Source organism: Laetiporus sulphureus (assembly GCF_001632365.1).
Source record: "Laetiporus sulphureus 93-53 unplaced genomic scaffold LAESUscaffold_13, whole genome shotgun sequence".
Taxonomy (NCBI): Eukaryota; Fungi; Basidiomycota; class Agaricomycetes; order Polyporales; family Laetiporaceae; genus Laetiporus; species Laetiporus sulphureus.
This window is the reverse complement of record NW_024468522.1, coordinates 24,037-48,024: the sequence shown is the minus strand read 5'-3', so window position 1 is coordinate 48,024 and position 23,988 is coordinate 24,037. Positions and strand designations below refer to the sequence as shown.

The 23,988-nt window shown below is 48.7% G+C and overlaps 9 protein-coding genes across 9 annotated transcripts; 5 read left to right on the top strand and 4 right to left on the bottom strand.

Moving 5' to 3' along the window:
* Nucleotides 1–28: 28 nt before the first annotated feature.
* Nucleotides 29–420, top strand: LAESUDRAFT_724312 (DUF572-domain-containing protein; the record flags this gene model as incomplete). Its single annotated transcript, XM_040908585.1, has 2 exons — nt 29–81; nt 144–420. Coding segments are annotated over 2 exons (207 nt in total), but the record flags the coding sequence as incomplete, so codon positions are not given.
* A 1,406-nt stretch (nt 421–1,826) lies between these two features.
* Nucleotides 1,827–3,131, top strand: LAESUDRAFT_770925 (cobW-domain-containing protein; the record flags this gene model as incomplete). Its single annotated transcript, XM_040913790.1, has 7 exons — nt 1,827–1,986; nt 2,034–2,097; nt 2,168–2,217; nt 2,279–2,326; nt 2,377–2,546; nt 2,607–2,687; nt 2,709–3,131. 7 exons carry the CDS (start codon nt 1,827–1,829, stop codon nt 3,129–3,131), a joined length of 996 nt encoding a protein of 331 aa, XP_040765575.1.
* A 607-nt stretch (nt 3,132–3,738) lies between these two features.
* On the top strand, nt 3,739–7,805 carry LAESUDRAFT_736133 (uncharacterized protein; the record flags this gene model as incomplete). The annotated part of the gene is made up of 18 exons (XM_040910665.1): nt 3,739–3,863; nt 3,926–3,984; nt 4,039–4,288; nt 4,336–4,357; nt 4,450–4,474; nt 4,528–4,625; nt 4,847–4,964; nt 5,021–5,350; nt 5,411–5,473; nt 5,618–6,146; nt 6,206–6,604; nt 6,801–6,883; nt 6,932–7,057; nt 7,112–7,231; nt 7,283–7,352; nt 7,403–7,634; nt 7,676–7,717; nt 7,767–7,805. 18 exons carry the CDS (start codon nt 3,739–3,741, stop codon nt 7,803–7,805), a joined length of 2,730 nt encoding a protein of 909 aa, XP_040765574.1.
* A 57-nt stretch (nt 7,806–7,862) lies between these two features.
* LAESUDRAFT_757979 (uncharacterized protein) lies at nt 7,863–8,386 on the bottom strand (the record flags this gene model as incomplete). The annotated part of the gene is made up of 2 exons (XM_040912392.1): nt 7,863–8,311; nt 8,365–8,386. 2 exons carry the CDS (start codon nt 8,384–8,386, stop codon nt 7,863–7,865), a joined length of 471 nt encoding a protein of 156 aa, XP_040765573.1.
* Nucleotides 8,387–8,823: 437 nt separating this feature from the next.
* On the top strand, nt 8,824–9,132 carry LAESUDRAFT_622835 (uncharacterized protein; the record flags this gene model as incomplete). The annotated part of the gene is made up of 2 exons (XM_040903297.1): nt 8,824–9,030; nt 9,082–9,132. Coding segments are annotated over 2 exons (258 nt in total), but the record flags the coding sequence as incomplete, so codon positions are not given.
* A 1,881-nt stretch (nt 9,133–11,013) lies between these two features.
* On the top strand, nt 11,014–11,592 carry LAESUDRAFT_650319 (uncharacterized protein; the record flags this gene model as incomplete). Its single annotated transcript, XM_040904236.1, has 3 exons — nt 11,014–11,142; nt 11,204–11,306; nt 11,351–11,592. Coding segments are annotated over 3 exons (474 nt in total), but the record flags the coding sequence as incomplete, so codon positions are not given.
* A 3,434-nt stretch (nt 11,593–15,026) lies between these two features.
* Nucleotides 15,027–16,829, bottom strand: LAESUDRAFT_713175 (uncharacterized protein; the record flags this gene model as incomplete). The annotated part of the gene is made up of 9 exons (XM_040906945.1): nt 15,027–15,055; nt 15,083–15,190; nt 15,452–15,490; nt 15,517–15,613; nt 15,670–15,816; nt 15,868–15,940; nt 16,205–16,244; nt 16,325–16,432; nt 16,631–16,829. The coding sequence occupies 9 exons, from the start codon at nt 16,827–16,829 to the stop codon at nt 15,027–15,029; spliced, it is 840 nt and encodes a 279-aa protein (XP_040765570.1).
* A 4,706-nt stretch (nt 16,830–21,535) lies between these two features.
* On the bottom strand, nt 21,536–21,844 carry LAESUDRAFT_630832 (uncharacterized protein; the record flags this gene model as incomplete). Its single annotated transcript, XM_040903390.1, has 2 exons — nt 21,536–21,649; nt 21,692–21,844. Coding segments are annotated over 2 exons (267 nt in total), but the record flags the coding sequence as incomplete, so codon positions are not given.
* Nucleotides 21,845–21,987: 143 nt separating this feature from the next.
* Nucleotides 21,988–22,793, bottom strand: LAESUDRAFT_757975 (uncharacterized protein; the record flags this gene model as incomplete). Its single annotated transcript, XM_040912391.1, has 3 exons — nt 21,988–22,114; nt 22,175–22,498; nt 22,603–22,793. 3 exons carry the CDS (start codon nt 22,791–22,793, stop codon nt 21,988–21,990), a joined length of 642 nt encoding a protein of 213 aa, XP_040765568.1.
* Between the last annotated feature and the right edge of the window lie 1,195 nt (nt 22,794–23,988).

Genomic DNA, 23,988 nt, shown 5'->3' with positions numbered 1-23,988 from the left:
AACATGCACTCGATGATGTGCATGCAAGATTGACCAAGGCATTTTCATCGTGCGCTTTGAGCTCCCGTTCAATATCTGGTGGTGCATCCATATACCTTCCTCTCCGTCCTCATCCTCGAACTTAACCATGAACTCTGCCTCAGTGGAACATGCAACAACCACATCGGAATGGGCGTGCATTACAACACGGAGAAACGCAAGATCGGAAGTTACTACTCGATGCCGATCTACGCATTCCAGTGCAAGTGTCACCTGTGCGATGCGTGGTTTGAGATCCAGACAGATCTGAAGGTGTGAGGCTAATCTCTTCTTTATCATCTTGATGATTGATCAGATGCTTTGGCAGATTGATGCTAGAATACGAGGTATGTCATGACGGAGGGCGCGCGGCAGAAGGACGAAGAGTGGGACCTGGCAGAGAACAGCGGGTTCACCGTGCACGGTGAGTACAAATGCTCATGAGCATTTCATGTCCCCATTCTGACCATCGCCCCAGACACGGACCCAAACCAACTGCCCCCAGACCCGCTCGCTACACTCGAGAAGACAACTGCAGCTGAGGCACATCTCACGCAAGTCACCCTCCCATGGCTCACCGTACTCCAATCCTTCTCTGACCAGCACAACTCAGACCCCTGCTCCCTCTCGCACATCATGCGCAAGCAGTTTTGCGAGGAAAAGAAGGTGGAGGTAGAGGCACATGCGGAGGAGGAGGGCGTGAAGGCACAGTTCGGGCTGCCTGAAGAGCTGAGGCTCGAGCAGGAGAGCGAGGAGAGCAGGTGTGAGGTGAAGGAGAGATGGAGGGAGGAGCAGGAGAGGAGAATGGGGGAGGGTGTGGGGGTGAAGAGGAGGAGGCTCGAGGGTGTGAGCATGGCGGGGATCCTGTCGCAGAGCAAAGCGAGGTCGATGGGAGGCATGGCTGTGGGCGGGGCGGTGTCTGAGCTCAGAGTGAAGATATTGGAGAATACGGTGAGGCGGGTGACCCCAATAGCAGGCCGGTCAAGGCCTTCATCAGATGGGGGCCTGCAGAAGGGCTTGTCATTCAGACGATAGGCAGGTGGCTGGTGGACTCGTCCTGCTAATGTAATTGTATGTGGAGATATCTAGATACCCTCAATCATTGGTGTAGCAGTACAGCTGATATTATTTCTGCTACGTCAGTAGTGAGTCTTGTGGCCCTGAACTGCGCCAACACATAACAGGCTCTCCTGAGAAAAATGCATGATCAGGGGATCATACCGGCCCTAAAGTGATCACTCCACTGATTCGTCATGTCTCGTGATCTCCTTCCCTGTGCTGTGTTTTCGTGTGCTGCATTTTCTCATTGTGACATGGATCCTACGGTAACCATCAGTAACCATCAATTGAAATGATCAAGAAGCTAAGTGTGTTCCTCTTCCTGAATGTTTTATTTTGGGGCAAACAACAATATGAAGCGTCATTGCATTTTTCTGTCTTCGCTCATGTTGTGAATCGCTGTGCATGGATTCTATGATAACCATTAATTGAGATGATCAAAAAGCCTTCAGCGTGTTCCCCTTCCTGAATATTCTATTTTGAGGCAAACAACAAAATGAAGTTTTATTGCGTGTGCGACAATGTCAAACAGAACATGACCATTGTGTGTAACTGCCGCGCTCATCGTAGTGGGCACTGCCGGCACCGGCCCTACCTCCTTATTAGTAGAGCCATGTTGAATGCATGCATGGTTGATTGATTGAGCGCCTGGCAGTATTAAGTTGATTTGATCAGAACATACGAGTCAATATTGCTTTCTCCCACATCCATGCTCACTGTCTCTCCTCTGCTCTAGACATTCACTCACGATGACCATCCCACCCGCATCTTTGCCCTCCCCCATCTTGATTACTGTCTTCACTGGCTTCCTCGGCACAGGCAAAACGTCGATCATCCTCTCGTTGTTGCCACAGCTGCCCCCGGACTACTGCATTGTGCTGCTCAAGAATGAGTTTGGTGTTGTTGAGGGTGCACGCTCTCACGCGACATCTGAGTCAGTGCTGATAGCTGCACAGTGGACAGCCAGCTGGTGAAGCAATCGAGCCTGGTGGCAGTGAGCGAGATCCTGAATGGATGCATGTCAGTGCACGAGGACGCTCAGGTGCGAGGATGCTCAGGCGCGAGTCAATGCAGGCTGATAAGCTGCAAGGTGCTGCATTCTGGTCGGGCAGATGAAGACGGCATTGCTGGAGATACTGAGTATATGATGGCCTCTCATACTACTTACGTTCTTTGAGCTAACCTGTATGTGTTTGCACAGAGAAGTACCGTTCGGACAGGATCATCATCGAATGCTCATCAGTGACCTGTCTCCTTTCACATTTTTATGTCCACTGAGTAGAAAATGTAGGGGCTCAGCCTTCCCTGCAATGCTCACTTTTCAGATTTGTGAGCTTGAATGTGAGATGGGCGGGAAGTTGAAGCTGGACGTGATCGTGACTGTCATTGACGTGAAGAACTTTGTAGGATATGAGGACTCGTCACCCACCACGCAGATGCAAGCCAGCTACACGGACATCATCCTCATTGTGTGCCCCCTTCTCTTGTCATTATCCACATTTGCACTCATGGATATCTATTTCCCACAGAACAAATCAGAGCACATCTCAGAGCGCACGCTGGACATCCTCGTCGATCATCTGAACACGCTTAACGACCTGACACTGAAGGTGCGGTGCAAGGGCTGAGAGGGCGTCAACCCTAGGCTGATCTTCGGGCTGGACTCGAAGCTGTTCCTCAGAAGTGCAAACATGGAGAGCGTGGAGGTGCCGCATCATGAGGAGGTCAAAACAGTCACTGTGTACGCTGGCTCGGGCAATGTACATACGCACGTGCACAGCACGGGCTGTGGTTGCATGGGCGATCACGAGGAGATGCATCCCACTTCAGAGCCAGTTGACAAAGCATGGCTAGAGGAAGCGCTCAGCAGCCTGTCGAAGGAGATGGTATGGTGGGTGAATGGATTCGTGCGGCTCTCTCAGGGACCGTGGATAGTAAATTGGGCATTTGGGTGGTACGACGTGCTTGAGACAGGCACGGGTGGGCTGAAGGATGGTGATGGGCTGCTGGTGACAGTTATAGGTGAGCACGGAGACATGAGGTGGGCTGCGTAGAGGTTTGCAGAAAGGCTTGGGGTGTGGGTGGGTTGAGTGTGGGTGAAATAGTGAAATAGAGTAGAAATTATGATGTCTCAGGCCTCAGGCCTCATGTTCAATATTCAATGCTTTCATTGGAGTCACAAGTAAAGTTGGGGTCATGCTTTGCATGAATGAAGACTTCACCACGGGGCCCAGGATCTTTGCACGCCACTGCTCACATCAGCCATGACAGTAAGCTTCGAGACCTTAACACCTTTACCTACTTTAATATCAATTCTTGTGAATTACATGTCACGTTGGTTATAGGATCCAGTAGAATTGATGTTTTGTTTTGTGTAAATGTGGAGGGCATGCAGTGGCGGGCGTCAGAATGTGTAGCAGCAGGTGATCAAGACATGCGATGCACTCACGGCCTTGCCCATGGCCGACTACCCACAGCGCCCTTCGCCGATTCGTGATGTTTCCCTTTTGCATGGCTGTTTGTTGCTCTAGATATTCTGTGCTCACCATGCTCAGTGCTGTGCCTGACTTTCTGTTAACACTTCTCCTGAGACTGGGACATCATGTCTTCTCGCCCCGAAGCTGGGAGACCTGCTCGGGGTTGCTCGACACTTTCTACGTCATGCGAGCACACACCATACTTGTGCACGTGGCTTTTCTCGGTGCTTTGTTCATAGGCTGTGCTCTGCAATACAAGAAAATTGTGAAGAATGGCATTGCCGGATACCCAGAGGAGTGGTTTCCTCAGTGTCTGCAATGTGAGTGGTTGCTTCTTGCTGCTTGCTTTCATGGGAATTGACCACTGTCAGTATTGGTGACTGGTATCCAGAGCGGAATGTTTTCCAGATTCTGATCGCTCTGAACTCTGGTATGTCATACGATGGTGTCTCGCAGAATCGTTTGACTGGAAATCCTTCCTCAGGATTGCAACTCGTGCTGGTTCTCATGCAGTACTACCTTCATCGAAATTCAAATTCCTGGCTCCCTGGGCTCGTTATGGTCGCTGGCGTGATCAAAACGCTGTCCTGCGGTGGTTGGATGTATATCACCTTTACAGATGACCACGATGCACACGATGTCCTGATAATTGGATATATTGTTCTCAACCTATCATGGATGTTCGAGTCACTTGCGAATACTCCCATGCAATATACGCATGCTCTGTGCAGAAGGTGTGTTGCATTCTTCAGATTCATGTTCTGCACTCATTGTCGAGAAGACACCAGATGGCTACAGCATGTGTGGATGAGCACCAGGAATTCGATTATAATAATTCACTTTCCGTTCAGATTCTTTGTGGCAATGATCCCATATGATTTACTTTTTCATCCAGCACAAGGTCCATCGCATTCCAGGAGGTCCATCCCATGATTTTTTTTGAACTATCTGTATATCATTCGGTGACCAACAGCATATACAAAGTACAGCTTTTTCGAGTGGGGGCTGATTTTTTTCGACGTGATGTTCGACTCAGCTGTCGAGCTCGAGGTCAAAGCGGCCAACCTCCAGGTACGCACGGTGATAATTTCTGCCAACAATCGAAGCCACGCTCATCAACTACCATTCTCCAGATCATGATGGGCATATCCCTCAATAGAAGCCCAGAGCCAAATGATATGTACATACAGGTCCATCGGCTTGCATAATGAATTTTGATGACCTCTGTCCTGTGTAGCGTGCTCGATCAAACAGCAGTCACCCGCGTGACCTCTGTCTCCTCCGAAGTCAAGAAAGTAACCCAAGTGATCACCAGAGCAGATAGCTCTGAGGCTGTGGCCGTCTCTCCTGCTGGCTCGTCCCTAGACCAATTAAGATCTGCTGTGAACTTTCTGAGTGATCTATACCTGTGTATGTCTGCTGTCCTCAATGATCGTGCATTAATTGTGACACCATCCACCCACCAGCCTTCATTTACTGGTTGATATTCACCTCACTCATGCTGACATTCTTCTACTTCTCCATTTGGGAGCTCGCTATCATGGGCCATGAGCTGTCCCTACTCTCTGTCCTCTCCCCCATGCTGCTCGGCATGCGGCCCTTCCAACGATGGTGTCACACACACGTCGGGCACACCACGCTGCATGTCTTATCACTGATGGGCTTGGGCACGTACAAGCTGGAGAGCTCGCTGCATCGGCTGTTTGCTGTGGTGTTCGCCACTATGGTGGTGAATGTGGGAGCTGCGGTCAATTGGACTGACATGACAGACGAGGGTGTGGGCTATCATAGCATGTGTGAGTTCACGTGATTCTGGTTTTTTGTCGTGTTTGGTGTCATACGAGTCCCTCGTATAGTGATGGGTTTAGGGTTCCTGCTGTCGTCTATTGCAAAATATGCAAACCACTCCAACAATCCAGGTAGGTTCATGGTATGTTGACTGAGATGACGATGCGTGATTAAATTATGTACAGTGTGGCCCATCGTCAATGAGCAGTCTGGCAGATACAACAAGACCGGCCTCCTCCTCGCCATCCTTGCCATCTGCAACTATGCCACTTGAGCAAGGACCTCTTCAGTTGCAAAAGCGCCATCTGTCAAAAACGTGCAGGAATCTATCAGGTCCTGGCTACGCAATGCCATCTCCCTCAGCACGCTCATCTTCACCCTCCACTGCCTGCTCACAGACCCCGGCACACTCATCACCTGGTCCTGGACTGGTTACCCAATCAAAGACCCCGTCCTGCACCTACACGACTCCTTCACACATGTCGCACAGGCCCTTGGGCTCTGCCTCCCCCTCCTCCTCCTCTCGCTCTCCAGTCTGCTCTGGTTCACATGCAGCTGCGCCAGCACATATGCGCTGTACATGCTTTCTGACTGGCTGGGGTACGCGGGCAGGCTGGGCTTCGTGGTGTTCCTCATGTCGATCACCCCTGGGTTGCTGCAGCGCACAGCGTGGATGGGCCATGTCGTGAAGACATACTTTGTCATGTGGTTCGTGGTGATCGTGTTCTATTTTGCGAGCGTGTTCATGGTGGCATATGCATTCGTGCCCTGGGGGGAGGTATACTTCTGGGAGCGGACGGACCTGTGAGTGGTCGATATGCTGTCATTTCGTGGCTGATCTGCACTGATCTTCTATATTCTAGTGTCCTGCTTGCACAAATGGTGGAGATAGCTCTGGCATTTGACTGGTCATGTGGCAAGGTGTCCGCTTCGCATATGAGCCTAACAAGACCTGTGCACACTGCCAGCTATGCTGCGCTCTCCCTGCTTTGTGCGCTCTCACTGCTCGTGATGATGTACAGGTCGCCGGTGGCCATCATTCAGCTGCACTGCCCCAGCTCACACCTCGTCCATGTGGGGATATGGACAGTACACTTTGGCATTGACAATGAGGGGAGGGACAGCCAGCGGCACATGAGGAACTTGATCAAATGCATGTGTGTGAGTGTGGTCAGGGCGGTGGAGGCTGATGCTGATGCTGATCGGTGGGAGGGATATGGAGTTGGACGTCATCGGGCTGCTGAAAACGGACCTACACATGAGTGCGCCATTCATCTTGGGTATACGTACTGAGGAGATATTCTGCATAATGTGATAGTGGACAGTGTTTGGCAACTGAGACTTGTGCATGGTTCCATGCTTACAGACTTTCGATGGCTGATCAGACACAGAATGTGGGTCATGGTGGAGGATCTCGGTTTTGTGAGTTTCATGATATTCTTCTGATATTCATTGCAGGCTCCTCACCCGAAAACAGTATGTCGATATTGGTCCTGGTCTGAACAAGCACACATGGGGGGCTGTTCTTCTTTCCAAAATAAGTGCAATAATTCAATCATTCGTCCATATCTTGACACCATGTATTGCAGTGTCGATTATCAACTCGACTCATCATCTGCTCCTGTCCCCCAATGGTGAGCTTGCTCCTGCTATAGAGGCTGTGCTGGACATGTACGGAACACCGGTGACAGTGGTCATCGCGCATAATGGACAAGGTCATTCATGATGCCGTTCGTGATGGGTAGCGATTGCTGATTGTCTCATCTCAGAGAAAACACCACTGCATTGTGAGCTTCAAGCTACAGAGTTGGCTCACATCATGTCAAAGTCATATCCAGATCCTGTTTTGTATCTCGGATATGTAGTCATGCAGCCACTGGCACAAAAACGTACATATTTGCCATTTGCACTGTGCTCTATGATGCTGATGTCTTCCAAAGCTGTGCCCTATGAGATCATGGTAACTGATGGCCGTGTGCACGACATCGATGAGACAGATTGGGACAGATGGTGCGAATGTTGTCATGCTCCCTACTTCAGCTGAATGATGCTGGGAGCAGGTGCGAATACATATTCTACCATGGCCTCTACTGCATCGCATATGCTCGTGTGTCGAGGAGCACTATCATGGACACGGAAATGCAAATCGAACAGTTTGTCATACTGCGACCAGATTCGGGTGCAATTGCAGATGATCATGATTCTCGATACCTGCGGACATGGAAGGAAGAACTCCCGCCAGACCACGTATGTCGTGTGCTTTGGCTTGGCCTGTACATGGTTGCTAAAACAGTATGTGATGGCAGTGGTTCCCTATGGAATACTATCATGAGACCGGGGGCGTAAGAGGACACTTCTACCATGTCTTTGATATGGTGCGTAGGTCTTCCGTTCCAGCAGCGCTCCCTAACAACACCCACGCAGCCTTTGTACTACAAGCTTCCGGAGGGAGTTGCATTGTAATCAAAACTAATAGTACTGCATCAGGACACACACCATATTGTTGGACTATCTATGTATTCAGCCGTCGTCATTGTCTTCTCTGTTGTTCTCATCGACGTTATCCTCGCTATCAGATTCCTCATCATCCTCGCTCTTCTCTTCCTCGATCTCCTCACTCTCACTTTCCTCCTCTTCCTCTTCCTCATTTTCCTTTTCTTCATTGATATCTGCATAAAACTGATCCAGATCCATATAAGTTCCCTTGGGCCCATCCTGGCTGCTGAAAGAACCAGAAGGAGGGGTCCCATCAGTAGAAGTCAGGATGATGGGTGAGGTTCTGGCAGTGATAGAGCCTGGCCCTACTCCCTGCAAGGATATCTGTGTGACTGCAGGCATGGGTGGCACGTCATCCTCGGAGTCACGTAGAGAGGGCTCTGTGCCCTCTTCGAGCCAGTCAGGGAGATGGCCTTCCATGGATTCCTTGCCAGTGATGCTTCCCAAAGTGCCAAACGGCAGCCACTCCTCATCTACACTGATACATATCATCATCCGAAATGCAGGTCATGGTGCAGATGCCTACCATGTCTGATATTTTCTGACATGCTGAGCTTGCCTTCGAACAACACCATACGAACCTGTTCTCGTCATAGTGTGACACCTCCTGGATCCTCGTACGACTCTCCATCATGTGCCACAGTGGCATTCACATCCAAGAGAAGTGAGCTGAGCATGTGAGCACAGTCACGTACATCAAAGTTCAAGTCATAGCATGCCAGAGAGAACACATGGCGACTGAGCAAATCATGAGTGCAGTCAGTGGGGGACAGTACGAGCAGCTTTGCAATGAGCTGAACTATCTCAGGAACATGTCTCGGTGGAGCGTACAAAGCTGAACCACAGAGTGCTCAACGTGCAATGGAAGCAGAAGGACAACCTTACAGAGGAGTGCAAAATTCAAGCGAGCATCGATTTGCAGTTACGGAAGTGAGTTCATCTCATTTAGCCACACCGAATAGTGCGATTCATTCATTCACCTAGCTTGAAGCAGTTGGAGGATGCCTCACATAGAAAGTTCGAGGCGCTGGAAAAATGGGACAGTGATTGTGCTGATGTCATTGTCTGGTTGAGGAATAATCACCACAAATTCAAGATAGAGGTGTTTGAGCCTCCAATGTTGTGCCTTACAGTCCCGAACAGCAAGTTCGTGCACGCAGTCGAGGTGTGTTTCCCCTCCAGTGCCCTGAAGGTAGTCCCATTTCTTGAGTTCGTGAGATTAAAATAATATTTTGTGCCTCAGACATTCATCGCGCAATGTGAAGAGGACTATTCACTGCTAAACCAGATGCTGATTGATACTCCTGACACGATCAGTCACCGCACACGTGTTCATACTTGGTTCAAAGTTGATGACGGTCAAGTGCCACCTCCTCCAATGACTCAAGAAGAGGTAAGCATTATTTTGGCAACACGAGCTCTTCTAACGATATGATCACAGATGCGTGAGCTGGGTTTTGATGGTTATGCAATTGACTATGTAGACTGCTCCGAGGGACTCAAGTGGTTTCTGAAGGCGAACTTGATGCTAAATCGCACTGCAAGTTGCACCACCTCTGCAGTCTCCTTGGCTAGTCGCGTCACTCACTCTCTTCCTCGCGCAATAGGCTATCGCTCTGAATCCTCAAGGTGTTGATTCAACCCGCGCAATGGAGCTGGTATCGTGTAGTGGTTCTCGTGCTGAAGGTGGCAGTGGTAGCTATATTGTTGGGACTGTCTACAACAATGTCAGCTGCTCCAAGTATGACAAGCGCCTGTTGAAAAACACTACGAGAACCATCTCGTAGGCTGGAAATCTGGTGTTAGAAGCACGTAAGCCATATAATAAAGCAATATGGCCACTGTTAATGTCATGTGGTATCATCAGTCAATCAGAATGTGAAGCGTGAATATGAGGTGGCCCTCGCTGGCTCTCGCAGACAGCCTGCAGCATGCCAGCAGGCTGCGGAGAAACTTGCTGAGGCAGAGGCGGCAATACGCAATGAAGATAGGAAATGCAAGGCTGAGCTTGTTCATTGTGTCTGACTTAAGCTTGCACACATTCTCCTAACTTTCTTCACAGCGAACGCTTGTCGAACAGAAGGAGGCCATGGAGAAGATGATGAAGCGATTGACGAGCTTGCAGCTTCAGATCAGTTTGCAGATCACATTATCTCTTGACTTGCTAGTGATTGTGTCTCAGAATGCGAGCAGAAATGGCTTCAGCAGCTTCGTATACAGCCTCCTGTCAACAAGCAATGAGCACAGTTAAAGACTGAGCTCATATTTTTAGCCAGACAGCGTGCGAGTATCATGAAGGACTATGTGGTATGGTTGACTCTTGTGTTCTCTGATCTACTAATTTGACAACTCGATGAAGAAACTGGTCAAAGCTGCAATTAGAGAGCAACAGGAGGTGATGAACCTTGGCTTGCAGCAAGCTTAACTTACCGCAGACAAGCAATCCCTCAAAGACCTCTATAAGGAGAAGGAGGAAGAGCAACAAAGAGCCCTCACCGAGTATCAAGAGGGTGTGCATCCTTTTAACTTGTTCGCAATGAGACTGAATAGGTTTCAAACAGTGAACAAATCATATGCAGAAGCCAAACAAGAATGCCAGGCCAAGCTGGTCATCAGTAAGCAGAAGCTTGATACCGTCGACAATGAGCTTCGCGAATGATTGGAGGAGATGGAGATAAAAGAGGTTCATGTGCCTGAATTTACCGTGCTCCATCCTCACCATCGACTCATTACAGAGTGGAAAGGCCAGAGAGAAAAAGTCAGAGCGAGTGTTAGCGGATTTAGAGAAGAAGCGGGCACAGCTTGACATGAACCTGCAAACGAATGCAGGGGTCATCGAGCAGTACCGTGGGTGTCAAGCTGAGGTATGTCCTCATGTTCTTGGTGTAATGTTCGACTGAAATAATGATGAACTCCTCAGATCGCGAACCTAGCCAAGACGATCAAGGAATGAGAGAGCAAAGCCGGGGGGATCAAGCAAGCTATCAAAACAGCTAGGGTGCATCTCCGAATGATGCTCTATGTTTTTCAGACTCCACTGAATTCCTCTTAGGATCAGTGGCAATCTGCTCTCGAGGAGCTCATTTTCAGCATTGGAAGGAAATTCTCAGCAGCATTCAACCGTGAGTATGTGCGATGCATTGATATCAGTGGGCACTGATGGGTGCTTGTAGGCCTCGGGTGTGCTGGTGAGGTCAGAATCAGCGCGCACGAAGACTATGATCAGTGGGCGATAGACATCTTTGTCAAGTTCCACAATGAGGAGAAGCTGCAGCTTCTGACAAGGGAGCATCAATCAGGAGGCGTACATTCCATATCTCCCAGTTCAGTTTCCTATTGCAATCAGCTGATTGCACTTACTGCAGGAACGCTCACTCATGACGATCTTGTACTTGATGAGCTTGATAGAGGAGGCTCGTGCACCGTTCTCTCTCGTCGACAAAATTAATCAGGTGCATTGCTTCATCGGTGGATGCTAAGAGACAATAGATTCATATAAAATGGTGCTACAGGTATGGATCAACACGCCGAGTGTGCAATTCATAACTCCCTGGTTGAATTAACCTGCAAGGCCGATAGTGGGCAATACTTCATCATCACACCCAAGCTGCTGCCTGATTTTGACTACGCAGAGTGTATGAAGGTACTATGCATGAATAATGGTGAGTGGCTGCCAGATGAGATGTGGGGCGACAACATGATGAACATGATCGAGGCGTACGTGAAGCACAACCACTCCAAGGGGTTCATGTAGATTCTTGTGTAGAATTATCGAATATTTGTGGCACAAGCATCTTTCAGTGTCAACTGTAGCCTGACTGTCCAAGTGACCATCTGTCACTTCGGGTGTGAGTGCTTACCGCATCAACTGCTCTTCACCACGTTTCGGGTCCTTACTCGCGTTCAGTCTGCATCATTGTCACACGTGTGTTTGCACTTGTACCAACTATCGGAAATGTTGGCTTTGCTTATTGAGATCACATTAATTTGAATGGCAATGGCCGATGTGACGACGTCCTCTCAGGCTGCTTCAAAGGCAGAACAAGATGTCCTCTGCACGTCCACCATTCCAGAGGCTTAACTCTAAGGTTTTTAAGTGCTTTCTGGCAGAAAAGGTCCGACCTGATGGACGTGAACTTGATAGGTGGCGAGATGTCTCGTTGAAAGTAGGCTCTCATGTGGATGAACCCTTGACTACCTCTCGCAGGCTCAATTTCCACTGCAGATGGTTTTGTCCTTGTTCGCGTGGGCAATACAGCCATTGTTTGTGGAGTGAAGCTTGAGATTGCAGAGCAATAGTCCCGAAGATGGTTTTCTTGATGAGCGTAGTCGGTTATTCTTGAGGCCTATTGATAGAGCTCCTGCAATCCTAGTACCTAATTTGGATCTTCTGGCTATATGTTCTGCCAAAATTCAAGCATGGACCTCCTACGAGGAAGTGCAGTCTCCAACAGGCTGAATGATATTTTGGTCATGTATGTCCCATTCCGTTCCCCAAGGTCGTTGCTTTTTACTCATCTACAGCAGCTCGGCAGTCATTTCAGCTGAATCGCTTTGCACTGAGCCTGAAAAAGCGGTATTGGTATTATATGTCGATGCAACTTGCATCAATCATGACAGAAGTGCCTTCGATGTGACCCCGTTTGCCATGATGAAGCCTACTATCTCGAGAGTACGCTAATCGCACGAGAAGGCTTCCAGTCATTTGGTGGTCGAATTTGGTTCACAGGTTACCCACCCATATGCCAAAACACTCCATCCATACAGCTTGAGGTGGGGCTGGGGCTACTACAAAGTACGATTATGAAGCCAAGTCCGTACTTAGATCTCTAGTATCCGATCAAATTGAAAACGCGATCACATCAGATATGCACATGTAGGTAGGTGCCCGGCTAGTGTCGCCATACTCAAGTGCCATACTCAAGCGACGCACCCTCCACCATGCTATAGCTGGTACATCGTAGCTAGCAACTCGCCTGCACAGCTGAAGTGAAAGACTTTCAGTCTTCAATGATTGGCAGGCGCAGTGAACGGTTTATGTTTCTGACAGTTCCGTTGACATCGAGTGCTCTTCCTGGCTTTCTTGATTTATTACCTGCCCCACGACCCACACCTTCTGCCATCCTTTCTGGAAGAGATGAACATTCCAGTCACACTGTCACCTTGTCCCAGTTTCTATTCACACCGTGTTCGAATTAGCATCAATGCTTTCGTTCAGCTTCAAAGGTCAGTCGACTCTCTTCCGCCCTTGGTACACTACTCGAGTTTTCATTCCTTCACTCTCATCCACCACTGCGTGTGTGGTGCTTTCTGACTTCAGGATCTCGAGCCTGCTTGCCTGCCTGCGCTCGCTATGTCCCTCGCTGACCTTCGCCGTTTTCTCTCTATTGATCAGGCCTACCTCCCGGTAGCATCCTCCTCTACAACTGTGCATATGTCGACCTTCATTCAGTCTGTGGGCAGCCATCTGCACAGCTTACCCAGCATTGGAAGCAGCCAATCTTCCTCTGCACGTGACTCACCGTATACCAGGCATAGTCGACCGTTGTTGTTGGCTTCGAGATGTGAGTGCAGCATATCGCTGTTCTCTTCTTTCGATGTGCCTGCAGCCCATATGTCAGGTCGTGGGATATGAAGCCAGTTTTATACATTCCGTGGTCGTCTGAGTTTATCTGTTCTTGCTTCTCACCACTATCCATCTTACTTTGCCGTTATCACGACCTGTAGATCATATCGTCATGCGCTCAACTGACACATTTCTCCTCACAGTTTCTGCTCTCTGCTGATCTAGATCAATGGAATGCCCACATCTCACAGGACGTTCACAAGATGGATGACATTTTGCATTAACTGGATCCCTCAGACAAGCCAAGCTACATTGAACACCACAGTGTGATCCTCTCATGGATGTCAGCTCACTCATTGTCCTGGTGGCTGCACTTTTGACATTGTTGTGAGTGTCACCAACTTTGTGCTGCATGTTGCTTGCTGTGTGGGGAGTGTGGTCGAGGTTGAGTGGCTAGAAGTACTACTTGCACGCACTGTAGCCACACTTAGGTTCATATGACATCATGGGGAGAGTGTCCTCAATCACCCTGATAATGCATTGTCACTGCTCCCCTATGCACGGTGATTCAGTCACCATGTGGCCACGTTGTACATCTGTCATGCACGTCCTGCTCTCATTGAAGAGTGCATACTGGAGTGATGCATGAGCTTGTTGAAAGACATCACCAGATATCACTATACTCTCATTATCTGTAACACTTTGATGTGATGGGACTCCCCCCCTATGTGACCTTCAAAGAGCACAGGTCCCTCGTCTGTGCCACCGACGATCCCAAACAAGAGCTCGCTGTCGAAAAGTACAAAGCACGTGGCTGAAAAATGCTCCACAAGCTCTCCAGGAAAGAGCGGTGTCAGACTAACTGCTCTTTCAGAGGTGGCTCATGGTGGAACGCTGATCGACAGCTGGGTCATCGATCTCGACTTGGCCATGATCGATCTCCCTCCTGTGCTGTCACCTGCCTCACCGTCGCTCACGTGTGACCCTGTGGCGGCTGCAAACTAGCTATTGCAGTTAGAGTATGAGCCGCATGGCATGTGGTTCATCACCATTGGTGCCAACGAGCTGTACTACGGGTACGTCATGGAACAGACTTCAGAATTATATTTCGCTGCAAAACAATACGTGCATCGCAAATCCACCGCAATCAAATAGTACGTCCGTATCTACCTAGCAGTGTTCTCAGTGCTCATATCGACTTATCCAGTTATGATGAGGCATTCACGACATGTGGCCTCATCATTCTGAAGCAAGAGCAAAAGTCTGGCTTCATACCATGAACAGCCATCTTCGATCATGCACGCATATTAGTGGAATTCTCTGTGGCTATTCCCTTTCATTTGCTCATGTTCTTCTGTACTATCAGCTGTGCCAGTTGACACTTTATACTACCAAATGTCTCACTATGATGACTGTGCTGTATAGATCCCTATTGACATGTTCAAACTCTCTAGTTCGTCATTCCCCTTCCTCCAGCGCACATGATGGCCTTTGCGTCTGCAGAGATACAGGAAGCCATCTTCTGGCCTATCAGTGTGAGTCGATACAGAAGGCATGCAGCTCGTTGTGCAGGGCATTTTATATGTGTGAGAGATTATCAGCCACCGTTGATCCATCATTGATCAGATGTCGAGGGCACTCATAACGGGATCTAAACACAGCGGATTAATCAACACACCTATTTTCAAACCATGTAAGGACAGACGAGGTGTTGGTATGACTTTTCTGTGGTATCGGAAGTACGGTACAGATGTATCCAGGATAGAATTGTGTAGCATAGTGTGGGCTAGAATGCATAATGGTGGATGGATGATGATGAGATATGTGCATATATGGAGGGAGTAACGGGAGTGTTGGTGGTGATAGTGAACAAACAGACAACATGGAGGAGAGAACAGTGGACACTGAACAGAAAGACAAAAGCAACAGCAGGTCCGGTGTGATGTGAACAAACACACAATAGACAATGCAAGACAGCAATGACAAACATGCAAGATTCAAGGGACGACCAGACAGTCTAATGCTGATTGAGTTGTCCCCTACTCACCTATGAACCCTTGAAGAACCATGGCAGCGCCTCCCTCACCTGATCCACATGGCTCAACAACACACCATGTGGTGCATCCTTGATCATAATAAGCTCTGCCTGCAGCACGAGTGCATGCACATGCACCACCGTCGCATACGGCACCACACACTTCTTCATGCCCTGCACCACACTATCACCCACAGTACAGACACAGACCAACGACACAGCACACACACCCAGACGAGCAGCACATGCATTCTGTCCTCAGCCCTCTGTCCGATTGCTTCATATGTGCTGGCAAGCCTGCGCACAGATCCATCTTGCAGAGAAAACGTGATGGCCAGGTTGAACCCTGGTAGGTACGCTGACTGGATGCGCATGAGCTGCGGTGGAGGTGAGTTCAGTGGCTCGTCAGCACGGCAGATGTTGCACACCTCAGCAAACGGATCAAGATTGCCTCTGTTGACTCTGAAAGCAACTGCATATTTGCCTCGCCGATTCCGTACACTTGCCGTGATATTTATATAAATATAGCAGGATTTCTTGGTTATCCGTCTTGGTCACTTTCTTGAATCAGCCATGCTAAATCTCCTTCATCGGAATGGCACCAATTCACGCCATCTCCCATGCACACGCAGCTCACCGCAGTGGCCACTGCCTCAACGCGGGAAGCATCTGCTGCCACACTCTGAGGTGGATGCACGAGCAGGTGGTTTTCAACAACAGTGGCCAGTGAACTCAGTGATCTTACTCAGGTAAGTGAGAACTCACCATGGCTTTCTCGATACGACAGGAAGTGCAGCTACAAAAGCTATAGGGAACAACACCAGCAATACCATGATGGATGTTAATGACTCAGAACAAATGGCATGCACTGATCTCCAGGCGTACCCATGGACGGCAGATGAGATGACACTCCTGATACAGAGACTGGCCTTTGGTTGGCATGGACACCTGCAATCGAGATACCAGACAAGCCTGGCAAGCCGCCAGTTTGAGCTGGGGGTAAAATGCATTGAAGCTGGAATCTGTGTTGCTGAGAGGGCTTCTGTGGTAATGCTCAGCTGGATGTAGATCCAGTACAGGCAGGGGTAGGGGGCACAGAGCGGTGGAAGGAGCCGGGTTGTTGCAGCCCATTCTTCTGTGATTGAGGCACCAGTGGTGGGGGCATCTGCTGTAAAGTTCAGCTGGACGTACAGGTAACTCCAGTCCAGGCAGGGCTGGGGGGGACAGAGTGGTGGAAGGAGCCAGACTGTTGCAGGTGTGAGTGAGGCACCGGTGGTGGGGGTATCTGTTGTCGTTGATGGTCCCGGTGAGCAGTTCCCTTCAGCATGCCGAAGTCTTGGTTCGTCATCTGAACTGGTACTTTGTGATGGGTGGCAAGACGTGGCACCATGGATGCATGCAGTTGATCGGAGATGTTTGTATCACTTTGTACCTGGCGTGCCTGCACTTGCCATGTGGGAGCTGTCTGTGCATGTGAGAATGTTGCGATAGGGCCTTCTCAAGTTTGGGAAGTTTGCACAGGCATATATGCATATTGTCTAATTGAATAGATGAGTCAAAACGGACAACGGTGCTGAATTGCGAGTCATTAAGCATCAACAAGAAAGCGTACTGGGAAAAATGCATAGGTCCTGGTCAGTCTCCTTGCTGCCTGCCACTCTGATTCTGGAATGCTTGAGATGGATCACCACTATGGGATGCACGACGTGATCCAAAGATAGTGTCACGGCATGCCGATGACAAAGATAGACAACCAAATATAGAATCCCCTTGAGGGCCTCCTGGCTAAGAGCCAACAGCGACGAGCTGTGGTGATACGACGTGCCCACTGACGAGGCCTGATAGCTGGTCGCAGAGCAAGACTTACTGGCAAGGCTAGAGGTGCTATCACACAAGTGAGAATGCAATAGGATGTATAGCACACTGAGAGTGTCTGGTAAGACCCCTCTGTGATGGTAGTGGTGGACGAAGGAGAATAAGACTGAGGTCTCCTCCTTGTCTCGCTGGTCCTTGTATACATGATTGCTATGCTACTGTACAGTACTACCTAAGCGAGTCACACGCTATCCTACTGGTCAGTGCTACAATCATACGAAATGTCCCAATTATCCTAATTGGCTGCCTAATAATAACCACGGAGACGGAGCTCCTCCTGAGCATGCAATATGATGTCATGGTGATTGCGATATATGACGCCATGCCGAGGAGTTTGGTGTCACGTGATAATGCCGAGAGAGATCTGAGGTCATGTGACTGGATGCCTCGTTATCTTATCTCATTAGGTCACGTGACTTCTTGTGCGACGAGAAATGATAAAAAATGATATGCTCCTTAATAGCATTTGTTCCTATAATGACTTTGTCAGGTAAAACCGTGACATTATCCCCTTCTCAAGGTTCATCGTCCCGATAAGCCAAAGCCTTTGGCGCCTCATATGGTTCGCTTTGCAAGTGAACTATCTGCTTCAGAAATGATTCCTGGAGCATAACATTTGCATATGAGTTGTGCGACACGATCGCCTGTTCTGACCTCAAATGGTTTTCTGGTCGTATTAACGAGAAGCACCTTGATTTCCCCTGTGTAATCTGGATCAATTACCCCTGCTGCGACATCGATTCCTTTGAGGGCTAGCCCACTTCGGGGGGCCACTCGAATGTACGTCCATTTTGGGGGATCAACCGCAAGTCCAGTGTCAATGAGCATTCTGGGGTGTGGGGGAATATCTATGTCCTGTATGGACTTGAAATCCCAGCCAACAGCTTCTGCAGAACCCTTGTAGGGTGCTCTGGCATTCGGATGAGTGCAGAAGAAAAACATGAATTCATCAGGGTGATCAGACAGAGCGATTTTGTGCACTTTGCGTGTTCACAGCTTTGCTCTTGGAGCGTCTGGGTGTGTCTTGTGGAATTCCTCTACTTTGTCTTTGACGTTTGTGAGGTTTTCCAATGGTTCCCAAGTATTATCGCTGTGGTCGTAGTCCAACCATTTCACGAGATACTGGGTTTTGTTATACCTGACTCTCGAATCCAGGATGTCTTCTACGTCCCACTCTTCCTCTCCATCAATGATGACTGGGGGGTTAGGGGGAGGTACGCGTCCCGGGATAGAGTCTTGATGAAACATTATAAGCTTAGAAGCGTGAAACACGGGATGTATCTTCATGTCCGCTGGTAGTTGCAGTTTGAATGATACGACTCCGATCTTTTCAAGGATCTTGAATGGTCCATAGTTTTGAGTCGCTAGCTTTTGGCTTTTGACTTTGACGTGAAGATCTTTTCCTCAAATAAGCACTTCATCTCCTACTTTGAAAGGGATGTCCTGCTTTTTAAGGTCGAAATACCATTTCATTTTTTCTGCTGCTAACGATAAAGCAGCCCGAGCTTGTTCCTGTGCTTGATCGCGATCGTGGAATAGGTGTTCCAGGGATGGATGTTGTATTCCTTCCAGCACGTCTGGTGCCATTCGGGGGTGTCGACCATGCTCAATGAAAAATGGGGACAGGCCTGTCGATTCTGATGCTTGGTTGTTGTATGCGAATTCTGCTGTGGGCAATAGTGTGGCCCAATCAGTTTGTCGGTAATTGCAATACATGCGCAAATACTGCTCCAGAATCCGATTGACTCGTTCGGTCTGTCCATCCATTTCAGGGTGATAAGCTGTAGACATCGTGGATTTAATGTGAAGTTTCTGGCAGAACTCCTGGAATAGTTTGGCTGAGAACTGTGTGCCTCTATCGGATATGATCTGCCGGGGAATTCCGTGGAGTTTGAATACTTCAGTATAGAAAATTGATGCTACTTGAGATGCTGTCACCATGTCATCTACTGGGTAGAAGTGTGCATGTTTGGTGAACCTGTCAACGACTACCAAAATGACAGTCTTCTTTTTCTCCCCTGTGGTCTGGGCTTGGCGGTAGCTGTGTAATCAGGTCACAGGTAACCATTTCCCAAGGCCCTTCTGGTACTGGGTTAGGTTGAAGTAGTCTGTAAGGCTTCTGCTTGCTCATCTTGTTTCTTTGGCAGGTTACGCAGCCTTGGATGTACTTCTTAACATCAATGGTAAGCCCTGGCCACCAGTAATTCCTGCTAATCAATTCTTGCATCTTCCATCATCCGGGGTGTCCGACCGTGGAGATGTCATGGTGTAGCTTGATCAGCTCATTCCACAGCTTAGTGTCCTTTGGAACGTAGACCTTTCCTCTTCTGAGCAGCAATCCATGCTCGAAGTTCCACTCTTGGAGATCTTTTCGAACTCTCGCTTGCCAGTTTTTAATAGGTGCTGGTAACCTTTGGTCATTTCGTCGTCTTGTAGTGCCGATTTCACTCTTTCTAGAAGTTTTACATCATCAACTTCGGAGGAATGAGTGGCTGAGATCGCGTGGATGGCAAAATATTCGGGTCGAAGCAAAGTTTGCCCTGAATTGTCATTGCTCACCCCCTTCTCATGATCTGGCCTCCTGGACAGAGGATCGACATGCATCATCGTCTTTCTGGGGTGGTGATGGAGTATGAAATTGAAACGTGTAAGGTAAAGTGACCATCGAGCTTGTCGCCTAGTCAATGTCTGAGCTTGTCGGAAATAGGTAAGATTTAGGTGATCCGACCATATCTTAACTGGGTGAGGGTGTCCTTCGAAGTACTGCTGATATTCTTCTAAAGCCCGAATGATGGCTAGCATCTCTTTGTCGTAGATCTCATAATTTCGCTCATGTTCATTAAGTGATTTTGAGTAATATGCGACTGGATGCCAGAGCTCATCTTCTCTCAACTGTTCAAGGACCGTGCCTGTGGCAAAGTCCGAGGCATCCGTTTCTAATCTAAAGGGACGGACTGCGTTGGGGAGCGCTAAAATCAGGGCAGAAGTGAAGGCAGTCTTGAGGGCCTCAAATGCCTTTTGTTGAGGTTCTTCCCATTTCCATGGTGCGTCCTTATGTGTTAATAGAGTCAAGGGTCGGGTCATCGATCTGAAATCCTTGATGAATCGTCGATAGAAATTTGCCAGATCAAGGAATGCTTGTACTTGCTTTACCTTGGTGGGCACCAGCCATTTGAGCATGCCGTCGACCTTCTCTGAGTCCATCTGTATCGACCCTTTTGAGATTATGAGTCCGAGAAATTTGATGAAAGTGGTCACAAAGTGACACTTTTCTGGTTTCACGAACAGGTCATTGTCTCGGAGTCATTGTAGAACCTCTTTGGTCAGATGGTCATGTTCCTCCTGGTTATCTGTAAAGATGATAATGTCATCTATATAGACTGCCACCTTTCCAGTGCGAATGAGATTGCCTAGAATGTCGTTCATCATGGCCTGGAAAGTGCTAGGAGCATTACAGAATCTGAAGTACATTACAGTGGGTTCAAATAACCCTCTATGGGTAATGAACGCTGCTTTTTCCTCATCTCTCTTGTGAAGGCGTACATTGTTGTACCCCCATCTCAGGTCTAGTGTAGTAAATATACTAGCCCTTGAGAGTCCATCAATGAGATCGTTGATTCAGGGGAGTGAGAATTTGTTCTTCTTGGTGACACTGTTTAACGCCCTGTAGTCTTGGACTAGTCTAAGAGAGCCATCCTTCTTTTTGACGAAAAATACCGGAGCAGCATAAGGGGATTTAGACGGTTCAATGTAACCTTTGGCTTGTTCACCGTCAATCCATTCGTTGAGCGAGTTCTTCTCTCGTAAAGACATAGAGTATACTTTTGCCGGTCTCGGGGTTGCCGCGTCTGGGACAAGATCAATTGCGTGGTCATAGGGCTTATGCATCGGCATTCTTTCCGAGCTCTTCTTTGAGAACACATCTCTAAATTGACGAAATTCTGGAGGGACGAACTTGGACCAATATTCTTTGTCCTGTGTCTCTTCTGCCGGCTGTTCTACCAAATGCTCCTTTACCTTCTTGCTTATGTCTAGGATGTCGTGCACCATGTTATGAATATCCTGGTCTTGCAAGTCTATCCAATTGATGAAGTTATCTTCCTGATCCCACCCGTCATCCATGTGTACGTCGGGGAGAATTGCTTCATCTTCGAGTCGAGGTTGCGATAGAAGGTTGACTTCTTCTTCACATACTTTGACTCGTTGCTTCCTCATGTGTCTGCATCTTGAGAAGGTGACCTCTCTATGTTTCCAGTCAACTCGGGGGTTATGTTCTTGTAAGAACTTCATGCTGAGGATCATCGACATGTGTCCAAGGTTTGTGACGAGCAAACTCTCAGTTGATCGGCGCCCCCCGATTAAGATGCTTGTGACTACACGATGAGTAATTGCACCACCCTTGTTGAGGCTGGCATCTGCATTGAGGATTCGGATTTCATGGTTTAAAGGTATCATCTTAAACCCGTGCTTCTCAGGGAATCTTTGGTCGATGTAGCAAGAGAATGCTCCAGAATCCAATAGTGCCGTCGTCTGGATTTCCCGTGATACGAATCTTATTGGCAATTCGATCGAATGTTTAGAAAAACCCGCGGATGCAATATATATATGATCGCTAGGTACATTCGTTCTCACGGTACTAATACAATTGTCCTGAAGTGTGACACCAGACTCGTCTACACTTCGTACTGAAAATTCTCTGAGAAATCGTCTATCTCGACGATTCTCGCATTGATGTCCTTGATCGTTGATGCTGATGCCATTGATGCTGCATCTGAGCTTTTCGCCTTGCCTTTGCCCTTGCTTGACGGTGGTGTAGTCGACGCTGTGCTCATACCGCGAAGTGCAGCAATTGCTTGTTACAGTGCCGCAATTTGAGCTGATGAGCCCGCGCTACTTTCTTCTTCCACCTGTTGCACGTTCGATGTTTTGCCCTTCCCTTTTCCTTGCCCTTGCTTCGGAGCGGATCGTGTCTGAAACCGCTTGCCCTTGTATTCTGGCTTGGGCGAGGGGCACCGTTTTCCTCGTTCATAGGCGTGCTTTTCGCAGAACAAACATAGTTTGTTTGCCAGCCACCTATCCTGTTCCGGGGATAATTCATGTGCGATTCGTGCGCTAGTGTCCATTGCATTAGGTCCTTGGGAACGGTCACCTTGGTCATCGCAGTCTGTCCAGTAGACTTGTTGCCTGAAGTTTGTTAGAGATGTTTGATTTCAATCTCCAAGCAGAACTCGAGATAGTCCATCCAGGTGGTTGGAATATTCGAGGGGTCCAAAGTCTCTGTTACTGACATGACCGTCTGAATGTGGCTTGACCGTTGTTCCCTGATTTTGACGATTAGAATTTCGTCAGAGTATCCTGATTCGGGGGCGTAGGCCCTGAAATTTTCTGCGAAGGCGATCATCGTCTTGTGGCGAATTGCACAGTGTGCATCTAGCAGGGATTGTGCCGTGTACTTGGGGTCAAGCATCTTGTATGCCATTTCTAGTTTTCGAGTATATTCTGCCCATGTGCCAACGTCTTATCCAGAGGCGAGCTTGATTGCGTACTCCTTCACGTATAGAGCTGCTCCACCTTCCAGATGTGCATTGGCTTGCCAAATTTTGTCCTTGTCGTCCGTGAAATGGTTATAGTTGAGCCAAATGAGCAGGTTCGTGAACCAGGTTTCAAAATTTTCTGACGACTTCCTTCCCGAATACTTGGGAGGATCGGGGAGCTTAATTCAGCGAGGTAATTGACTAGATTGACCGGCCGGTGGTTGGATACCTGTGGAGGGTGCATTGATAATGGCATTATTGAGTCGAGACTCTAAGCCAACAATATAGGTAGTGGTCTTTTCCTGAGCCTCCTTCAGGGTGACCATGTTGCCGTAAAGGGCGTCCATCTGGCCCTTTACTTCATCTTTGTAATCCTCAAAGTCCTTGCGGATTGCTTGGGCTTCGGCTGTCAGACTGGTATTCAACTTGATGAGCCGTTCGTTGTCGGCGGAGAGGGTGCCGATCTGGGCTCTTGCAGTCCTTAGCTGATCTCGCGTTTCTACTGCCATTATTTCGACGTGGATGCGAGCCAGTACTTCATCTTCCAACGAGGCTACCGTGCGCTCATGTCGCTCATCCATCTTTTGACGTAAGGCTTCATATGAGCTTACACCGTCTCTCATGACGAATGATCGCACAATGTTCATTACCCATTCCTTAACGTCGTTTGAGATGGTGTTTGGTGCAGCGGCATTGGCGGCTTCCTCGATGGTTGTGTAAGGGATTCCCTGCCATTCCCAAGTCTGAGGTGTGGAGAATGCTGGCAGGGTGGTGGGTGACAGGTTTCTGACTACTCCCGATGCCTTGGGTGTGCTGCTAGTATGGGGTTCATTCACAGGGGCAGCTGGTCCTGCTTCCGATGGCATAGAAGGGGCGTTACTCCTCCAGGGGTCCATAGGTTCACTTGTGGTGTGTCCTCCGGGGAACGCCATGCCTCCAAGGTTATATTGAGACATGAAAATTGATGTTGAAGATAATGGAAAAGAGGCGGCGGAGAGTGTGTTCGAAATGATGAGCTTTTACTGGGGCTGATTATTGGCTCCCAGTAAGCATGCTAGTTCGATGATACGGTTTCTCCGTGCCGCGGCTTCTGCGAGCCTTGTTGGGCGAGGGTGTCTTTGTTCTGGAAAGTCTCTGTAC